The sequence below is a fragment of the Tamandua tetradactyla genome, chromosome 19 (genome assembly GCF_023851605.1).
Source record: "Tamandua tetradactyla isolate mTamTet1 chromosome 19, mTamTet1.pri, whole genome shotgun sequence".
In the NCBI taxonomy this organism is placed as follows: Eukaryota; Metazoa; Chordata; class Mammalia; order Pilosa; family Myrmecophagidae; genus Tamandua; species Tamandua tetradactyla.
The window spans coordinates 50,355,351-50,373,967 of record NC_135345.1 but is presented as its reverse complement, the minus strand read 5'-3'; the positions used below and the strand labels follow the sequence as shown (position 1 = coordinate 50,373,967).

At 36.4% G+C, this 18,617-nt stretch overlaps 1 protein-coding gene across 2 annotated transcripts in view; it reads left to right on the top strand.

Annotated features, from left to right (window-relative positions):
- CORIN (corin, serine peptidase) overlaps positions 1-18,617 on the top strand; it is a 250,569-nt gene that overhangs the window by 187,542 nt on the left and 44,410 nt on the right. For both annotated transcript variants that reach the window (XM_077136786.1, XM_077136787.1), the window contains exons 11-15: positions 3,941-4,172; positions 6,998-7,143; positions 10,624-10,731; positions 16,672-16,785; positions 18,421-18,531. In XM_077136786.1, coding sequence (XP_076992901.1) covers positions 3,941-4,172; positions 6,998-7,143; positions 10,624-10,731; positions 16,672-16,785; positions 18,421-18,531 — 711 coding nt within the window. The remainder of the gene's footprint in view (positions 1-3,940; positions 4,173-6,997; positions 7,144-10,623; positions 10,732-16,671; positions 16,786-18,420; positions 18,532-18,617) is intronic.

The following is an 18,617-nucleotide window of genomic DNA, read 5'->3' as shown; positions in this document are numbered from 1 at the left end:
CGATGGGATTGTGAATTAGAGAAACTCAGAAAAGAGAGGCCAGAACTCTTGGAAGAGTTTGAAATAAAAATAAAAGCCATTATTAGAAATGAAGGCCAGACTCGAATTCTGGAGCAAATAAACACAACCTATCAAGAGAAATGGAAAGAGAAAAGGAGGAAGACTTAAAATGCAGTAAGGAATTGAAAGAGAGAGAAAATGTGATTGAAAGGGTACGTATTGAATATGGCAAAGAAGAGCTGCTCAGTGGATAAAAGACATCTTTGAAGAACAAAACTAGAGAAAAGGAACAAAAAAATGACAAAAACCCATAATTCAAGAAAACTTCCCAAGTAAAAATGATTTGACACTGCATCTTGAAAGAGTACACCACGCATTCAAGAATATCAACTCACTGTGACCAACACCAAGACACGCTCAAGTTCCTCTGTGAACGCCACCACGGGGTAAGCGAATAATAACCCGGAGGAATTAGCTCTTTATAAAAATATCACAACTAATAAGTGGAAAATGAATAGTTGAATTAGTCGTTACCATTTTGTAACAGTGAATTACTGAGTTAAGACATTGATATTCTATAGCTGCTGAAATCACAAAAATAGAAAACAGGCTTGGTTTCTGGTTTCTTTCTGATGAGAGAACACCACAGCTACTTCTTGTCTTGCCAAGTGGATGCAACCTCATCGATCTTCTGGGTTCAGCTGCCAATGCTCAGGAATGTGCAATCAGCAATGTCCAAACTCTGCCACACTCTGTAGGTCAAATCCCTGCATTCTTCAATAGTCAAATTGTAAGGAGGAAATAGGGAATAGAGAAAGAGCTCGTAGATTGTGAGAGACTTAAAAGACAAAATAAGTTTTTTGAAATGAGTAAATCTGAGGGTGCACGGGTAGTTCAGTGGTAGAATTCTCACCTGCCAAGCAGGAGACGCAGGGTTTGATCCCTGGTCCATGCACTTTCCAAAAAAACAAACAAGCAAAAAACAAACAAACAGAACTCAACTAATGGTGCTGCAATAATGGGATACTCACATGGAAAAAGAATGAAATATGATCTCGCCATACAGAATACAAAAGAATAAAAAAAGGGTAAGCCTAAACTATAGTAGCTAGAAAGGATGCACACTTAGGTAATAAGGCTATTAAGAAGAACAAGGAAGTAATAACAATGAAATTCAGTGTCTACTTTGGAGGCAAAGGAGAAAGTTGTAATGGGATGGTATTATTTCTATAATAACTCATCAAACTCAATGGCAAAAAGGAATTTAGAGTTTTAGGCACAAGATAAATTTCTGAATCTTATGCATGCCATCAGGTACTGAAATGACATTTTCTAATGAAAAAAACCATCATTTAATACATGATTTGTAGAATTTTCAGAGTGTTCCATCATAACAAAGATGTAACATCATTTCCTCAACAATTCCCTCTTTAGTTGAGCTTAACAATCTCATTGACGGACTTTGAAAAGTGAAATACCATTGTGCCTCTATCAGGATCATTTTTCTCAATAGATATTTATTAAACTTCATCTATATTTAGGACACTGCTTGCCACCCAGCAAATTGGCATTGAAAACACTCCTGTAGCATTTAAACATTCTCACATACTTTTGACATGTTTGCCCTCTAGTGGCTTTCTTAAATTAGGAGAGTGAGCTTGTCTAAAACTTAAGATAAAAAAGTTTATGGATACCATAAATCATTGAATTTGGGGGTTGGCAGGTATCTTGAGAGTTTATCTTGCTTAGCATTCTGTGAAGAATGCATTATGAATGAATGAAATACAAGATTCAATCAACCTTACTACATTCAATAGAGATCTCAAGAATAATATACAATCATAACTTTTCATCTCCCTTAGTGGTTATATATTATCTCAAATCAAAAGCCATATGTTCACCACATATCCAAAAAAAGAATAATTGCCCATGTGCTGTCATATTAATCATCTAAGTGAAAGATATTAATTAAAAAGTTAAACTTGATAGGGTGGGAAAGGTAGAGAGAAAAGGAAGGCATACAGAAAGAAAAAATAAGACCACATTCAACATCTGTGTGAATGATCTTTTGAAAAAGTTTATGCATATTAAAGAAATTAGGGCAAATACAGAGTTAGAGCTTCATTAATGAGTTGTAAGATACCCATAATCAATAATTAAGCAACAAAAGCAAGTTGAAGTAATAGGTATGATACAATTCAAAGAATCGACAATCTCTTATCAATGTGCATAAATGCTTGAATGTATAAATATGAGTAAGTGAATAGAAGGATTGAAGCCTGTCTGTTGGTTTCGAGAGAAGATAAGAGAAAAGGGAGACGGGAGGGGAAGGGTTGAACTTTTCCTCTAGGCATCTTTGCATTGTTTTGATTGTGATGAAGAAGTGTATTCTTTTGTACTTTGGAAACAAAATATTTAGATCTTACTCCTCTTTCACAAATCAAAGAGCCAACCTCTTACTTCCTCTGTTTCCCTCTCTTCTTTCCACTCACTCAGCTTCAAGATTGTGCCAAGTTTATGCCGGTTTCTCCAGGTAACTGAGAAGTGTTACACTATATTCATGATGTTTTTAGTCTGGCCAGTTTCAGGATTTTCTTTAACATTATATCTAAGAGGTCCTGAGATTCTTTAATCGAGAGGTAGTCCTGGAGCCCTAGCCCTAATGGCTAATCTATTTGCACACCATTATCTTAGTCAAATAATTAAATGTAATTTGAATAATTACTTTTAATAAGGCATGAAGTCTTGGGCCTGCCTATACTAGTTCTACAAAGACACTTGCTTGATTACCTCTCTCATTCAAGGAATGTGCCTGTCTGTTGCACTTCATAGTGTAGAGCAGCTACTTGCACATGTCTTTCTTCCTACCAAGATGATGGAATTCCTCAAGGGCAGAGCCTATATTTTTATTCAGTTTTGCTTTTTTTTTTTTTTTGCCCAGACCAAAAAAAAATCTGGCATTGTATGAGGTACGGATTTTGAGATAAAGAGATAGTTTCATTTCCCCCTAAATCTCAGAATTGTGTGGGGAAGATAAGCAAATAACGAAAAGAGTGGAGTGCCATCAGTGTGTGGCAGGAACATGCCTAAGGTGCTAAGAGGCTCAGAAGAGCTGCACGTATGTTTGTGGGAAGGGGGAATGGGAAGATTTCCTAGAAGAGGATTTGTGCTGAGCCTGCAGCCAAAGGAGAGGTAGCTGGTTGGAGAAGGTGGGAAAGGAGATTCCAGGCACTGGTTACTGCATGCTCCTGGCAGCAAGAAACTTGACTGCATTTTGGGGAGGATTAGAAGTATGCCAAGAAAGGAAGGGATGAAAGAGGAACAGGCAGGATGCATGAAAGCTGCCGTGGCATAGTTATAAGTGATGTGGCTGGAAAGTTTGGCTGTGATCTGTGAAATGGTCTTGGATACTCAACTAAAGGGTTTGGATTTTATCTCACTGGCAAGGGGGAACCAACAGAACTCAAGACTCCCTTTGTGAGCAATAAAATCTATAGAAGGAAGTAATCTAATGGCCTGTTTAATCAGATTCATTGACTTCTTTTAAATGACTGTGAAGATAATGGGGGTATACTGTTTTAGAAGTAACAAATCAGAAGAAGAAGGTGAATTGAAGTAAATAAAAGGAATCATAAAAGACAGTTGCTTTCAGGTAAGTCAAACCTAGGGAAAAAGTGAAAGAAGGCTTTCCGATACGTGTATGCTGGGTGCGATGCTCGCAGCTACACATATACAACAAAATCTTGGTTTGCCATGGTGCTTCATTAACCAAGTGATTTTTCTTTTTGGCCCATAGAGAAATGTTATATATTACTTGTGTTCTTGTTTTAGCTACTTTAAAGAAAAAGGGTAAGATTTTAATTCTGTAAGTGTTTTTTAAAATTGTTTTATATGTGAAATTTAAAATATGTATATATCTGTGTGTATGTTGTCTTGCTAGGTCAATGTGAGCCAATTACGCTGGAACTCTGCATGAATTTGCCCTACAATCACACAAATTACCCAAATTACCTTGGCCACAGGACTCAGAAGGAAGCATCCATCAGCTGGGAGTCCTCTCTTTTCCCTGCACTTGTTCAAACCAACTGTTACAAATACCTCATGTTCTTTGCTTGCACCATCTTGGTACCAAAGTGTGATGTGAATACAAGCCAACGTATCCCCCCTTGCAGGTAAAGTGATGGGGTGTCCCCTATGCATCCACATTTTACCTTAGGGAGAACCAAGGATATGAGGACTCAGATGAGTTTAGACAAAGTAAATGTTGCTAAGGAACTTAACAAATGATGTATTTAAAAGATGAAGGAGAAGTATATAATAAATATTTGAGTAGGAATTCCTTATTGACATATGAAACAAGAGAGATATGAATTGCTTTTGATACCAGCTCATCTGCTTTAATAAAATCAATTCAGATGTATTTCCTTTTGTGGATCAAGAAGCATTTTCAAAACCATGAGTTAGCAGAAGGGTGTATCTGCCTCTTTCTCTGGTCACATGGATGTGTTTAAAGTGCCATGTTCTGATAGCACTCAAAGTTATAGACATTACAGAGTCCCAAAATACCAATTTTGAGGGTTTGAACATTGATGACATTTTTTTCTCTTGATTGAATGAAACAAGGAACAGAATGTTAAGAGTTCAGCTTGGACTTTAGGTCTGAGTGATAATACTGGTGAAAAGTACTGCTCTGAAGTCTGGCTGAGTTCAAGTCCCAGCTCCTCTCTAACTGCTGTATAACCTTGGAAAATTTCTTTCATCTCTCTCTAAGTTTCTTTACCTGTAAAGACAGGATAATAATAATTGTGGGGTAGGGGTGTGAGATTACTTGAATGTGTGCAAATGTGAAGTATTTTGATTGATTGTAAGCCTTGAATAATGACAGCTGTGATGATAGTTAAGGAATACAACTGGTTAGTGGCAGTTTTGTCCCTCTACTATGCCATTTGTCAGGGGTTGTAGTTAGACAATTTGGTATATATAAGACAAATATCACAGAGATGGGTTAAAGCTATATTCAGTGCTGTTTTCCATCAAGTGGTGCCTATATAGATATATTTGTCTAAATATGAATGATAGCTACAGAAACCATATGTTAGGATCAGAAGTAATTTAGAACTTTAAGAAAAAGCAATAATATATTTGTAATTGAGAGATAGGAAAACAATAAATTCAAGTGTGTCGAAGTAAGGGACATCTATAACATCAGGACAGGAAACAATAAAAAGTCAAAAGGACTTGGGGAACTGAAAACATTACAAAAGTAGAGAGAGTAAAATTTAATGTTGGTGTGTACAAACATGATTTTGAAAATTTCTGTTAAATACTTTTTAAAGTATTGACAATAAACCATATACCAGTTTCATGTTAAAAATTATTTCTAAGTTTATTTCACTTTTTCTGAGAAAGGTCAATGGTAATGAGTAAATCCTTTTACTAGCACTTACCAAATTCTTATATTTGAGTTTCCTTTTGTTCTAGTTTGCTAGCTGCCAGAATGCAATATACCAGAAATGGAATGGCTTTTCAAAAGGGGAATTTAATAAGTTGCTCGTTTACAGTTCTAAGGCTGAGAAAATGTCCCAATTAAAACAAGTCTATAGAAATATCTAATCAAAGGCATCCAGGGAAAGATACCTTGGTTCAAGAAGGCCGATGAAGTTCAGGGTTTCTCTCTCAAGTGAGAAGGCACATGGCAAACACAGTCAGGGCTACTCTCTCGGCTGGACAGGCACATGGCGAATACGGTGTCATCTGCTAGCTTGGTCTCCTGGCTTCCTGTTTCATGAAGCTCCCCGGGAGGCGTTTTCCTTCTTCATCTCCAAAGGTCGCTGGCTGGTGAACTCTCTGCTTCATGGTGCTGCAGCATTCTCTGCTCTCTCTCTGAGTCTCTCTGAATCTCCAAAATGTTTCCTCTTTTATAGGACTTCAGAAACTAATCAAGACCCACTCAAATGGGTGGAGACGTGTCATCCCCTAATTCAGTTTAACAACCACTCTTGACTAAATCACATCATCTAGGGAGATGATCTCATTACAGTTTCAAATATACAGTATTGAATAGGGATTATTCTACCTTTAAGAAATGAGATTTGTATTAAAACATGGCTTTTCTTAGGGGGCATACTTCCTTTCAAACCAGCACACCTTTCATATATATATGATTTTTCTTAATGCAGTATTCTCTGTAATAAATTTACACCAAGATATAATTTATAATTTCAGGGCTCAAATTAAGATGTTTAAGATGAGTCTGATCCTGAGAAGTTCTTCAATCAAAACTTCAATGAACTTTTTCAGATATTTTAGTTGTGTTTCTTAGATTTTCACTAAAGAGGCTTTCAGTAACATGCGTGAAAGTCTCTAGCACAATTCTTAGTTTATCTGCTTTAAAAAAACCCAAACTTCATTTTAACCAACCTAAACTCCATAGAGATGGGTTTGAGAGAAGTACTGAGCTTTTTAACATTATTGGTCTAAGCTGAAGAAGGGGATTCAATGCCTTAAGTAAGCCACAGTGGCACAGGAGCTGACCCAGCTGGCAGGCGTCTGAGGGTGAGCTCCTAAGACGAGGGTGTTGTGTAGCTTCCTTACCCTTGGTGGCAGACTCCCCATAGTGTTGCCGGGGACTTCCCTGCCTGGAATAGAAGCGCTGGGAAAATCTGTCTGCTCTAAAGATAGAAGAGAGAATGAGAAAAGCAAGCTGGAGAAGGGAATCTGTATCTTGGAAACATTTCCATTCTACTTCTGCAATGAAGTTTCTTACAGTGAATGTATGTTACTGGAATATAAACTCTTTATAGAGAGATTATTCTTCTTGGTTTCTCAGATGCCTGTTATGTATTTTTGCATCTATATATATTTGCATACATATACCACTTATGCACACAGATTCCCCCCCCCCCCCCCACAGAATTGAAACCTGCACATATTACAAACCTGCTTTTCTGATACAGCTGTTTCTGCTTCTTACGTTTTGTCTTTCTGGCCCTTTTAGAGCACTGTGTGAGCACGCCAAAGAACGCTGTGAGTCTGTTCTTGGGATTGTGGGCCTCCAGTGGCCTGAAGATACAGATTGCAGTCAGTTTCCAGAGGAAAATTCATACAATCAAACCTGCCTAATGCCTGATAAAGATGTGGAAGGTAATTTTTAAGTTCATCACAGTGGGGTATCTAACATGCACAAGCTTGCCAACTACTTAAATTTTTTTTTGTTAGAGAAGTTGTAGGTTTATAGAAAAATCATGCAGAAAATAGAGAATTCCAATACACCCCTTCCCCCCCACTACACACACTTTCCCCTGTTACTAGCACTTTGCATTAGTGTGGCACCTTTTTTACAATTTATAAAACTATATTATTGAAATTATACTATTGACAATAGCCTATAATTTACATTAGGGTTCATTGTGTGGTACAGCCTTATGTGTTTTTCTTTTTTTAAAACTTTTATTATGGTAACATAAGTATAAGTTGAAATTTCCCCTTTTAACCACATTCAAGTGCATACTTCAATGGTATTAATTACATTCACAATGTTTTGCTACCATCGCCACCATCCATTACCAAAACATTTCCCTCACTCCAAGCAGACACTCTGTACCAAGTAAGCATTGACTTCCCACCAATCCCTAACCCCACCACAGTTTTGGTGAGCTATATTCTAGTTTCTGACTTTATGAATTTGATTATTTTAATTATTTCATATCAATGAGATCATATGATGTTTGTTCTTTCATGTCTGGTGTATTTAACGCAACATGATGTCCTCAAGCTTCCTCCATGTTGTTGCATTGCTGAATATGTCATTCCTTTTTATAGCTGAATAATATTCCATTGTATATATATACCACATTTTGTTTATCCATTCATTGGTTGATGGACACTTGGATTGCCTTCAATTTTTGACCATTGTGCATAGTATTACTATGAAAATTGTTATGGTAATATGTGTTTGATTCTCAGCTTTCAAGTTTTTGGGTATATCCCTCGAAGTGGGATTTCTGGGTCACATGGTAATTCTGTACTTAACTTTCTCAGAACCCACTAAACTGTTTTCCACAAAGGTTGTATCATTTTTCATTCACCACCAAAAATGAATGTATGTTCCTATTTCTCTACATCCTCTCCTACACTTGTTATTTTCCATTTTAAAAATAGCAGCCATTCTAATAGTTGTAAAATGCTATCTCATTTTGTTTTTAATTTGCATTCCCCGAGTGGCTAATGATATTGAGCATCTTTGCATATACTTATTGGCCATTTGTATACTTTTAGAGAAACTTCTTTTCAAGCATTTTGCCCATATTAGAAATTGGTTTGTTTGCTTTTTTGTGGTTCAGTTGTAGGATTTCTTCTGGGTGAAAGGTCCTATGTATGTCTGTAGGTCTAGCTGGTTTATAGTATCATTTGAGTCTTGTACTTCCTTATTGATTTCCTGTAATTAAATTACCAAAGATTAATTGGTAGTTAATCTTACTGGAACTCCTTATTCATAATGCATTGCTTTTTTTTTTTTTTTTTTTTTTGACATGGGCAGGCACTGGGGATCGAACCCAGGTCTCTGGCATGGCAGGTGAGAACTCTGCCACTGAGCCCCTGTTGCCCCGCCCAGTGGATAGATTTTCTATCCGTTATAGAAGTGGTGTATTAAAGTCTCCCACTATTAAGGTAGAATTGTCTGTTTCTACAAGCATATATGATAATATTTGCTTCATATATTTTATATGAACTGTAGTTAGCTCTGTAGTTAGGTGCTTATATATTTTATAATTGTTATATTATAATCATAGTTGTTGAATTGACCACTCTATCAGTATATAGTGACCTTCTTTGCTCCTCATTGCAGTTTTTGACTTAAAGTCTATTTTATCTGATATTGGTATAGTTACTCCAGCTCTCTTTTGGTTGCTATTTGAATGGTTTATTTTTTCCACCCTGTTCTTTCAACATACTCCAGGTCTTTGAATTTAAGGTTTGCCTCTTGTAAACGGCATATAGTTGGGTCATGCTTTTATGAATCCATTCTGTCAATCTCTTCAGAGTATTCATAAGGAAGGATTTTCTTCTGCCATTTTGCTATTTGGTCTTCATAAGATTTATATCCTTATTTTCCTCAATTCTTCTATTAATGCCTGCTTTCATGTTTATTTGATTTTTTTTTTGCACTGTGCCATTTGAGCCTTTCCTCATTTCTTTATATATATATATCATGTATTTTCTTTGTGGCTACCATGGGGCTTAAATTTAACAACGTAAATTTATAACAATCACATTTGATACCCACTTAACTTGAATAGTACACACAGACACTCTTCTTATACCATTCCATCCCGCCATGTGTTACAAATTATGTCTCTATGCATAGACATTGTGATACTGTTCACAATGGTCAAACCATAGTTTTATCATTACTTTCTAAGTATTTGTTTAGAACCTGTAAGAAGTTAAAAATTGAAGTTACATACCAAAAATACAATAAAATAGTGCTGGCATTTATAATTACCCATATGGCTACTTTTACCAGAGATCTTTGTTTCTTTATACCACTGTCTACTCTCCTTCCCTTTCAGTCTGAAGAACTTCTTCAGCATTGCTTATAGGGAGTTCTGGTGGTGAAGAATTCTTTCAGTTTTTACTTACCTGGGAATGCTTTAATCTCCCCTTCATTCTACAACAACAGTATCTGGATGTAAAATTCTTGGTTGGCAATTGTTTTCTTTCAGCTTTTGAAATATTTTGTTCCACTGCCTTCTTTCCTCCATAGTTTCTGATGAGAAATTGGTAGTTAATCTTACTGGAGCTCCTTATTCATAATGCATTCCTTTTTTTTTTTTGACATGGGCAGGCGCTGGGAATCGAACCTGGGTCTCTGGCATGGCAGGCGAGAACTCTGCTACTGAGCCACTGTTGCCCCTCCCAATGCATTGCTTTTCTCTTACAACTTTCAAGTATACTTTTTGAAGGCTCTTTTTTTTCCTATTTAGTTGCCAATTAGGTTACAACAATGAGTAAATCCATGAAGTTAATTACGTTGAAGAATTTGTGAATTCTCTGTTACATATTTTCATCTTTTAAAAAATAAATTGCAGAGATGAGTTTAATATTTCAGGTACTTTCCATTTTAACCGCAGAACTCACAAGTCCCTTATACATAGATGCTGCTTTTATATTAATAGTCCTAAAGGTAGTGGGTGAAAATCAAGCCTTTAAGTAGAAAGCATCATGAGGTAGAGAAATGGAATTGGGTGTTGCCCACTCTTAGAAAGATTGGAATGAGGAAATGATTTTGACACATTGAGGACAGCTGGGTAGTTAGAAGCATTGGCTCTAGGGCATTTCAGTCTCTGGGAACTGCTATATTGTCCATTTGGAGAGATAATTAATGACTCATTAAATGCCTGGATCTGGAGAGATGAAGAAGTTGAAGGTACTGATTAACTGACGGAAGAAAACCAAGTTTATGTTGGTTTCATTGGCTTTGTAGAGAACCAGCCTTATCTCCTTATCTTCAGTAATAGCTCTTTGAGCGCATCCCACATGTGAACAAATGAATTAGTCAATATTTCTGGGTGTTTTATCCATTGAGAGTAAATGGCCTCTATGGCATATTGTTTTTATTAGAGTGCTCACCTAGTCATTTCAAGTGCCGCTCTGGACGGTGTGTTCTGGCTTCCAGAAGGTGTGATGGCCAGGCTGACTGTGATGATGACAGTGATGAAGAAAACTGTGGTATGTATGTGAGACAGCACTTTTCTTGAATGAACAGTAGTAATTAGTGAGGAAAAGGAACTGTGCAAGAAAAATGTAACTGGTACATTTTAAATAAATGTAACTGGGATTGAATGTTAATGTATTTACTTCTTAAAATATCAAACTGCAAGGCATAAATTTGATGTTTTTCTTATTAATAGTATTGATTTTTCCTTCAATTACACTTCTATTTAAAACTTTGATGCTATATCAGCAAATACTTAGAAAAGGGGAAGTGCTTTACAAGTGTAAGGATTATTTTTATTATTAGAGTTTCTAAAGTAATTGTCATTCTTCTTTAAAACCAAAACAAGATATTCAATGTCTTTGCATATGACTCCCATGTTGTTTAATAGAGGTCTAGATACACAAAGACAGAGTTCAGGCTCCAACATTCAAATTAAGTTTGGACTCGTTTTCATGCCTTCCCTGATTTTGTCTCTGTCGGCAAAGGATAAAACTCTTCCTGACATTCTTGCCATTAATCTCCAAAATCACCAGTGGAAAGGCCAGAAATGCCAAAGGTAATTGAAGTGGAGCTAATTCCAATTTTATTTCCCTGCAAGCCTTTGTACTTATAACCTCAGAGTGTGGTGGGGAATAGGAAACAGATGATGCTCTTTTGTAAGCAATATTCTGGGATAAAGTAAAATGGTTGAAAGGCCAGCCAAAGTATAGTTTGGTTATTGTTATTTAGCTTGTTCTGCTCTAAAAAATTGACACTTTTTGTTATTGAAAGCACAGAAGGCAATTCATTTTTTGAAATGAGTCCATTCTCTTGGCCTTTGAGGTATGAAATATTGCCTTCCTTTCCAAAATGAGTTTTCTGTAGTAGGCATTGCCCTTCTGATCTAGACAAGATGTCACAAGCAATGGACTGAAATCATATCAGCTATTATAAATGTGGAAAAGTACATCTGCTGGAAAATTACAGCTGCCAGAAGATGGTACAGTGAGCAGGGTTAATTTTGTTATATAGGACACACAGGGTGTGAAGAGCCTTAGAAGCTACTGTTGTTTGCTTATTTGTGGTCTTCGAATAAAGAAATAAATCCGAACTCATTGACTATTCTGTATAAAAGTGATTTATTAAGAATCTATTGGATTTGTTCACTAAACCTTGACTGATGTATTGTGGTATCCTGAGATGCAATTTAAAAATGAACCATCTTAGATAGTCCAAAGGGATTGTATGATATCATATTTGAGTGGGGAAGACCTAAATTTAGCAGTGGGGACTAAACATTTGTGAAATGTCAGAGCTTAATTAAAAAAAAATAGCCTTAACAAGAATAAAAGTTCTGAGATCTAAATTATAGCCTGCAAATAAATAAATAAATAAATAAATAAATTCAAAGGACTCTAGGGCTTAAATGACCCTAAAACATCAGGTTTCCAGTAAAGCAATGAGTTTTCATCAATACATTAATCACATAAATAAAGGTACCTGTAATGACAGAATAAATTGTTTAATCCCTATGAAATAAAATATTTCCCTTTTAACTTAAGGGAAGTTAAAAGTGGGTAACAAATTAATATATTACCAGTTGAATTAGTTGTTCCAGCAGTAGTAACTTATGAGAAAACTCTCATTAAGTTTCCCAAGACCACAGATAATAAAATATTGACATACATTTCACTTTGGAACACTTTTGTATATAAGCAAGTATCTTAACGAGGGCATGTCTGATGTTCTGGGAGCCAAGATACTTGAAAAAAAAGATGTCCCGTTGAGGAAGGCCCAGCGAAGGACTCAGAAAATCATCCAGTTCCCCCTTTTTGCCTCTTTGCTCAGTTGTCTCTGCTTCTCTTTCCAGGAATAGATAGGCTAATCATATGGTAATGCAAACACAAGTTATTCTAGTTTGCTAGCTGCCAGAATGCAATATACCAGAAACAGAATGGCTTTTAAAAAGGGGAATTTAATAAGTTTCTAGTTTACAGTTCTAAAGCCAAGAAAATGTCCCAATTAAAGCAAGTCTATAGAAATGGCCAATCTAAGGCATCCAGGGAAAGATACCTTGATTCAAGAAGGCTGATGAGGTTCAGGGTTTATCTCTCAAGTGGAAAGGCACATGGCGAACACGGCCTCATCTGCTAACTTCCCCTCCAGCTCCCTGGGAGGTATTTTCCTTCTTCATCGCCAAAAGTCACTGACTGGTGGACTCTCTGCTTCATGGTTCTGCAGCATTCTCTGTTATGACTTTCTTGTGGCTATGTGGTTCTTCTCTGCTCTCTCCAAATCTCCCGGCTTTCTCTCTTGTTGTTCTCTCTGAATCACTCTTTTATAGGATTCCAGTAAACTAATCAAGACCCAACTGGAATGGGTGGAGACGTGTTAAATCCAGTTTAACAACCACTCTTGATTGAGTCACATCTCCAGGGAGATAATCTAATTAAAGTTTCAAATATACAGTACTGAATAGGATTAGAAGAAATGGCTGCCTTTACAAAATGGGATTCGGATTAAAACATGGCTTTTCTAGGGTACATACACCCTTTCAAACTGGCACACAGGTTCTAGCAAAGCTAGGATTCAGCCCAAGCTCCCTATCCTTCTGATGTATTCTGTCTATGAAAGCACTGAAGACATTTAAATGATTGGGCTTTACTAAATAATATGACAACCATTCACCCTCAAACATCTGCAAATCACCCAGAACTTCTAACAACATTATTAGTTTCCACTTCAACACATTACTTAATTTACTTACAAAACCACTGATGTGTTAGATTGCTTTATTTTGTGTTTCTCTGGCAATTTTGTAGCAGGAAGAAATGATAGTCTGAGCACACAATTTATGAATAAATATATTTTAAAAACACATGTGTTAGCATTCAGCAATGAGCAGTTTTCTTAAGTATCTCCCCTCTTGTGGTGAATTGTTGCAGTTGAAATTGCTTTGTGTAGACATGTTTTCATAAATTTCATCAATTGCTTGGAAGAATCCTTGCAAATCTGAGCATATTCTAGAATTGCTTTTATTTCAAGCAGCTAAAATCAAGAGGATGAGTGGACCTCCTTACTTTATGTTTACATAACCAAGAGATTCTTACAGAATAAGAAACATCTATTTTGAGGTAATTTTGTGTCTTCACCCATGACAACTGTTCTTTGTAGAGAACGAAAACATGCCCCAATTAGAGACTCAGCTTCACAGAGCTTTTGTGAAAATTAAAGATAGAGTTGGTCAAGAGCACAGGAGAAATGCTTGTCTCAGTAAGGGTGACCAGCTATCCCAGTTTACCTGGGACTTAGGGGGTTCTTGTGACATGAGACATTTACTATTCAAACTGGGAAAGTCCTGAACAAACCCAGACACACTGGTCACTGTAATGGCAGTATTCTGGATGAGCAGGAGTTGGTGTCACCTCTGGAATGGGGCAGCTGTTACTCAGACCTCAACAATTATTAAGTTTTATACCCTTCAGCTCCATTAAACATCCCATTTCAGTCATATCTGTTTTTAATTTTTAATGGACTCATACCCTTTTACTTTTAGAACATACATTTAAAACATAATTTTACAAAAATATGCCATTTAAAGAGAGAATGGTTTCGTCACAAGATAATGCTAACTTAAAATGAATAATGTACGTTGAGTTTTTTATCCCACTTTATTTATGCAACAAAAGAAGCATTGGGCCATGAAAACTTTTATTAGAAAAGAGAAAGTATAGAAGAGTAAATTAATGCTTATAGAGTATTCATTAATCTTTATAGTAACCCTATATAACAGGCATTATTTTTATTTTTATTTATTTATTTATTTTTTACATGGGCAGGCACCGGGAATTGAACCCAGGTCCTCAGGCATGGCAGGCAAGCATTCTTACCTGCTGAGCCACCGTGGCCCACCCCAGGCATTATTTTTAAATATTTTAGAAACATGGGGATTGAGTTTCATAGAAGTAAGTTAATGTACTCAAGGCATGTAGTTAGCACAATTGGAAGTAGGATTCAAATGCAGGTGTCTGACTCTAAAGCTGTGCTCCCTCTTCCTCCATCCAAATTCTCATTTTATAGAGGACAGCAACTGAAGACTTGCGCTTGGATCCCAACTGGATCCTTCTCCACTGAGCTGTGATTTGGGACCGTTTGTTTAACTTCTCTAAACCTCAGTTTCCTCACGTATAAAATGGTGATCATAATACTGATGCTGCAATGTTACTGTAAGAATTAAAAGTAATATGTAGAATGTGGATATATAGTGGATCACAAATGTCATCTCTTATCACTATTATTATTATTAATGAGAATGCCTTTTAGACGGCGTATGCCCCAGAAGATGTACTTTTTGTGGTCTTTCGATGGCTCATCCCAAATGTCCAAACTCTTCTCTGTGCTCTTAAGGGTATCCTGTGAATAAGGAGAAAGACTTGTGCTGTCTTTCTTCATCCTCTACTAGCAAATGGTATGGTTTGGGGAGAAAGAAGCATCCCTAGAACTGGCGGGCACAGTGGGTTGTTTAAGCCTCTTTCTTCATTCTTTTGCCATCTAGTGGAATGAGCAGATTGCACCATTTGGCAGGAGCTGATCTGTGAGAGACAGACTTCAGGCCCCACTCAAATCTCCAGAGCCTTGAGAAACCATCACTGGCAGAACTTCCAAATGGCTGTATTCCCTACTAGCCAAAAACTCCAAGTACTATCACCATGAGTTCCTAACATAGACATCTAGGTTTTTGAAGTCTAAGACTACTCCAGATATATAGCTAATGAAGAATTCTCACTATTGAATTCTTAAAGCTTTTAAAAACTAAATGTAATTTTAGTTTACAATTTCTCTTCTGTTGACTTAGTCAGGTCACTGTCTTCTGACAAAAAAAAAAAGCAGAGTTTTTCTCATGATGGATTCCAAGAAACCTGAGTCAGTTATCTGTGAAATTTCTCTGAATTTTTGATACTAGCTCAGAGGAGAAATAACATTTTTTTAGAAGCTCCGTATTTGATCACTGCTTTGCATTTGATTCACTTTAAACTAATTTTATCTTTTCCTGGGAGTGAGAGAATTTCTGTTCCTCACATGAAATGAAATTCCATTTAAAATACACAGAAAATACTAAAATTACATTTTGAGATGGAGTGCATTTAGCTCACTGCGGTCTGTTGAGCTCTGGCCACTATTCTCGGCAGGGGCGAAGGGTGCTTGAAGATGACTTCCAGTGGTCTTTGCCTTCACACACCTCACCATCTAACAAGAGCCATGAGTCTGACCGGAAGGACTAGCATACGTCAGACTCATGGCATGTTTTAGCAGACATGTGGAATGCATTGCATTTGAAACAAATGCCATTTATTGAGTTTATCACAAATGCTTAATATTTCATAGGCAAATTGCAGTCTAAGCTATAGACTGACCTTGTGGCAAATTATGTTTATTTATCATATTAATTAAAAAAAGTTTTTACCTTGGCTATCCGACTACAAAGTATTGACTTTGTTGCCTGACACTTAAACTAATTTTGTAGGTATATGACATAAAAGGAGCCTCTTTGGCTAAACAAACAGATGGCCACTCCATATGTTGATGACTAAAATTATGTTTTAAGATAGTATGCTTTCAGAGTACTATGTTTTGGCATATTTGCTTACAAGCATAACTCATAATTCTATGGATAAGTCTTATGTGTTGGTAAACTGACTTAGAAAGCAAGAGAAACAGCTAAGATGTACTTTGATGTGTAGTTCTTTTGCCTTTTCTTTCTTTTTTTCCCATTTTCCACATGTTGCTTTTGACATTTTGTTAGGATAGGTGTACTATTTATATTTCGAAATTGTATTTGTCATAGCATTTAGGAGTCAAAGCTCTTTAAGGAAAAATACATTTGTAACATTGCTATAATTTATCTATGTTGTTTGATCCAATTCATTTTGGCTTCTATATATATTGTAAATAACTTTTTCTTCTGTCTCCAGGTTGTAAAGAGAGAGATCTTTGGGAATGCCCATTCAGTAAACAATGTTTGAAGCACACAGTGATCTGTGATGGATTCCCAGACTGCCCTGATAACATGGATGAAAAAAACTGCTGTAAATGCTTACGTGAATTTTCAATACATTTTAATTTTAAACACCAATTATCTCTCACTTTGAATATAAGCTCTACGTTTAGAAACATATATCAAAATCCTTTAGTATGTTCATACCTTTTACCAAAAGGAATATATGCTAAGAAAACACAAATGTGTATAAAAATATTTGCACAATGATATTATTATAGAATGATTTATAATACTGAAAAAATTTAAACACCCCAAAATATCCAGCAATAGGGCACATTGGTGATAAATCATAAAAAGAAATAATATAAAAACATTAAAATTAAGTAAGAGGAGAATCATTTTTCTATATTTCATAATATATTAAGTGAATAAAACAAAAATATAAAGTATTCGTGCACTATTTCCTGGGTTTTTAATGCACATATATCCACATATAGAAAAAGATCAGTAGATCATAATAAAATGTTTCCTAGTATAATCTCTGGGTGGTGGGATTATTAAATCACTGTGTTTTTCTGTCTTTTCTAAATGAATGGCCATTACATTTAGAATGAGAAAAAAGGTGTTATTATATTTGTTAAGATGTTTCACCTGCAGGTAACAGAAAATCCAACTCAAACTGGTTTAAACAGTAAAGACATTTACCTCTTATTATTATATATATATATATATATATATATCACGCATGTTTTATATTATCAAATAAAATCGAGTGTAGGGTGGATTTTTGAGGCTGAAGGCAGGAGTTTAGTATCTTCTCTGATTCTTTTAGTTCTGCTTTGTCCTGCCATGATCTAAAGATTTCTGCCGAGAGCATCTGGGGCAACTTGCTTCTTCAGTCACCTCCTGTGGGAGAGAGAGCTCCCCCTCATCTATGGACTTCAGGAAGAGGTTCACTTAGGTTTAGCAGGGCCACAGCTAGCAGTCAGGAGTCTTTGCATGGCCTAGAAAAGACATCTTCTACAAACCACTGAGTTGCAAAAAGAAGCATCTAGAAATAGATGCTGTTTCCTACAGGCTGCCTAAGTCCCTGGCTAGACACAGACCCAGGTCCGCAGAGCTTGGGCTGAGCCCTCTTGCAAAGCACAATTGACAAAATCATGAGCCAGGACTCTGTTTTAGGATTGCATGTTCCCCCATGGACTAAAAAATTGCAGTCAGAAAAAAATAAGTGTAGTCAGAAAATTGCCATACCCCACTCAAACTAATCAGAATCTACCCTGGAGCTAGGGAGGACTAGGGGGCCTGAGCACAATCAGGGTTCCCTTATAAAAGGGGAAAGAAAGGAAATGGATGTAGTGTTGACAGTCAAGGAGATCCATGAAATTATTTTTAAAAACCCAAGAGAAAATCAGTGTGACTCTGACAGACATTTAGTAGTAGAGGTTATTCTTTCCTTTTGTTAAAGAAAAATAAATACACATTACCACATTGTGGACAGAGCTTGTTTCCTACCCATGATTTCAGTCTATTCACCTCTGGTGCTCTGCTCTTGCCCCTTCAAATTTTAACCTTGTTATCTAATTATTGGGACTTCTGCTATGGGTACTGCTTTTTCATAGTTACAACTATGATCCTGTTAACAAATTACAATATGTGTGAGTGATGATTACATTTGCTTCTAAAATGTTTCTGTCTTCTTGCTTCTTGTCCCCTGTGCCAGCATTTTGCCAAGACGATGAGAGAGAATGCGGGAATCATGAATGCGTGTCACGTGACGTGTGGTGTGATGGCACATCAGATTGCTCAGACAGTTCGGATGAATGGGACTGTGGTAAGCTGCTTGTTTCTGCCATCTGTTGTCCATTCTAATACCTGTCAGTCATTTCAGCTAAATGAATCCTAAATTACTTCACTGGT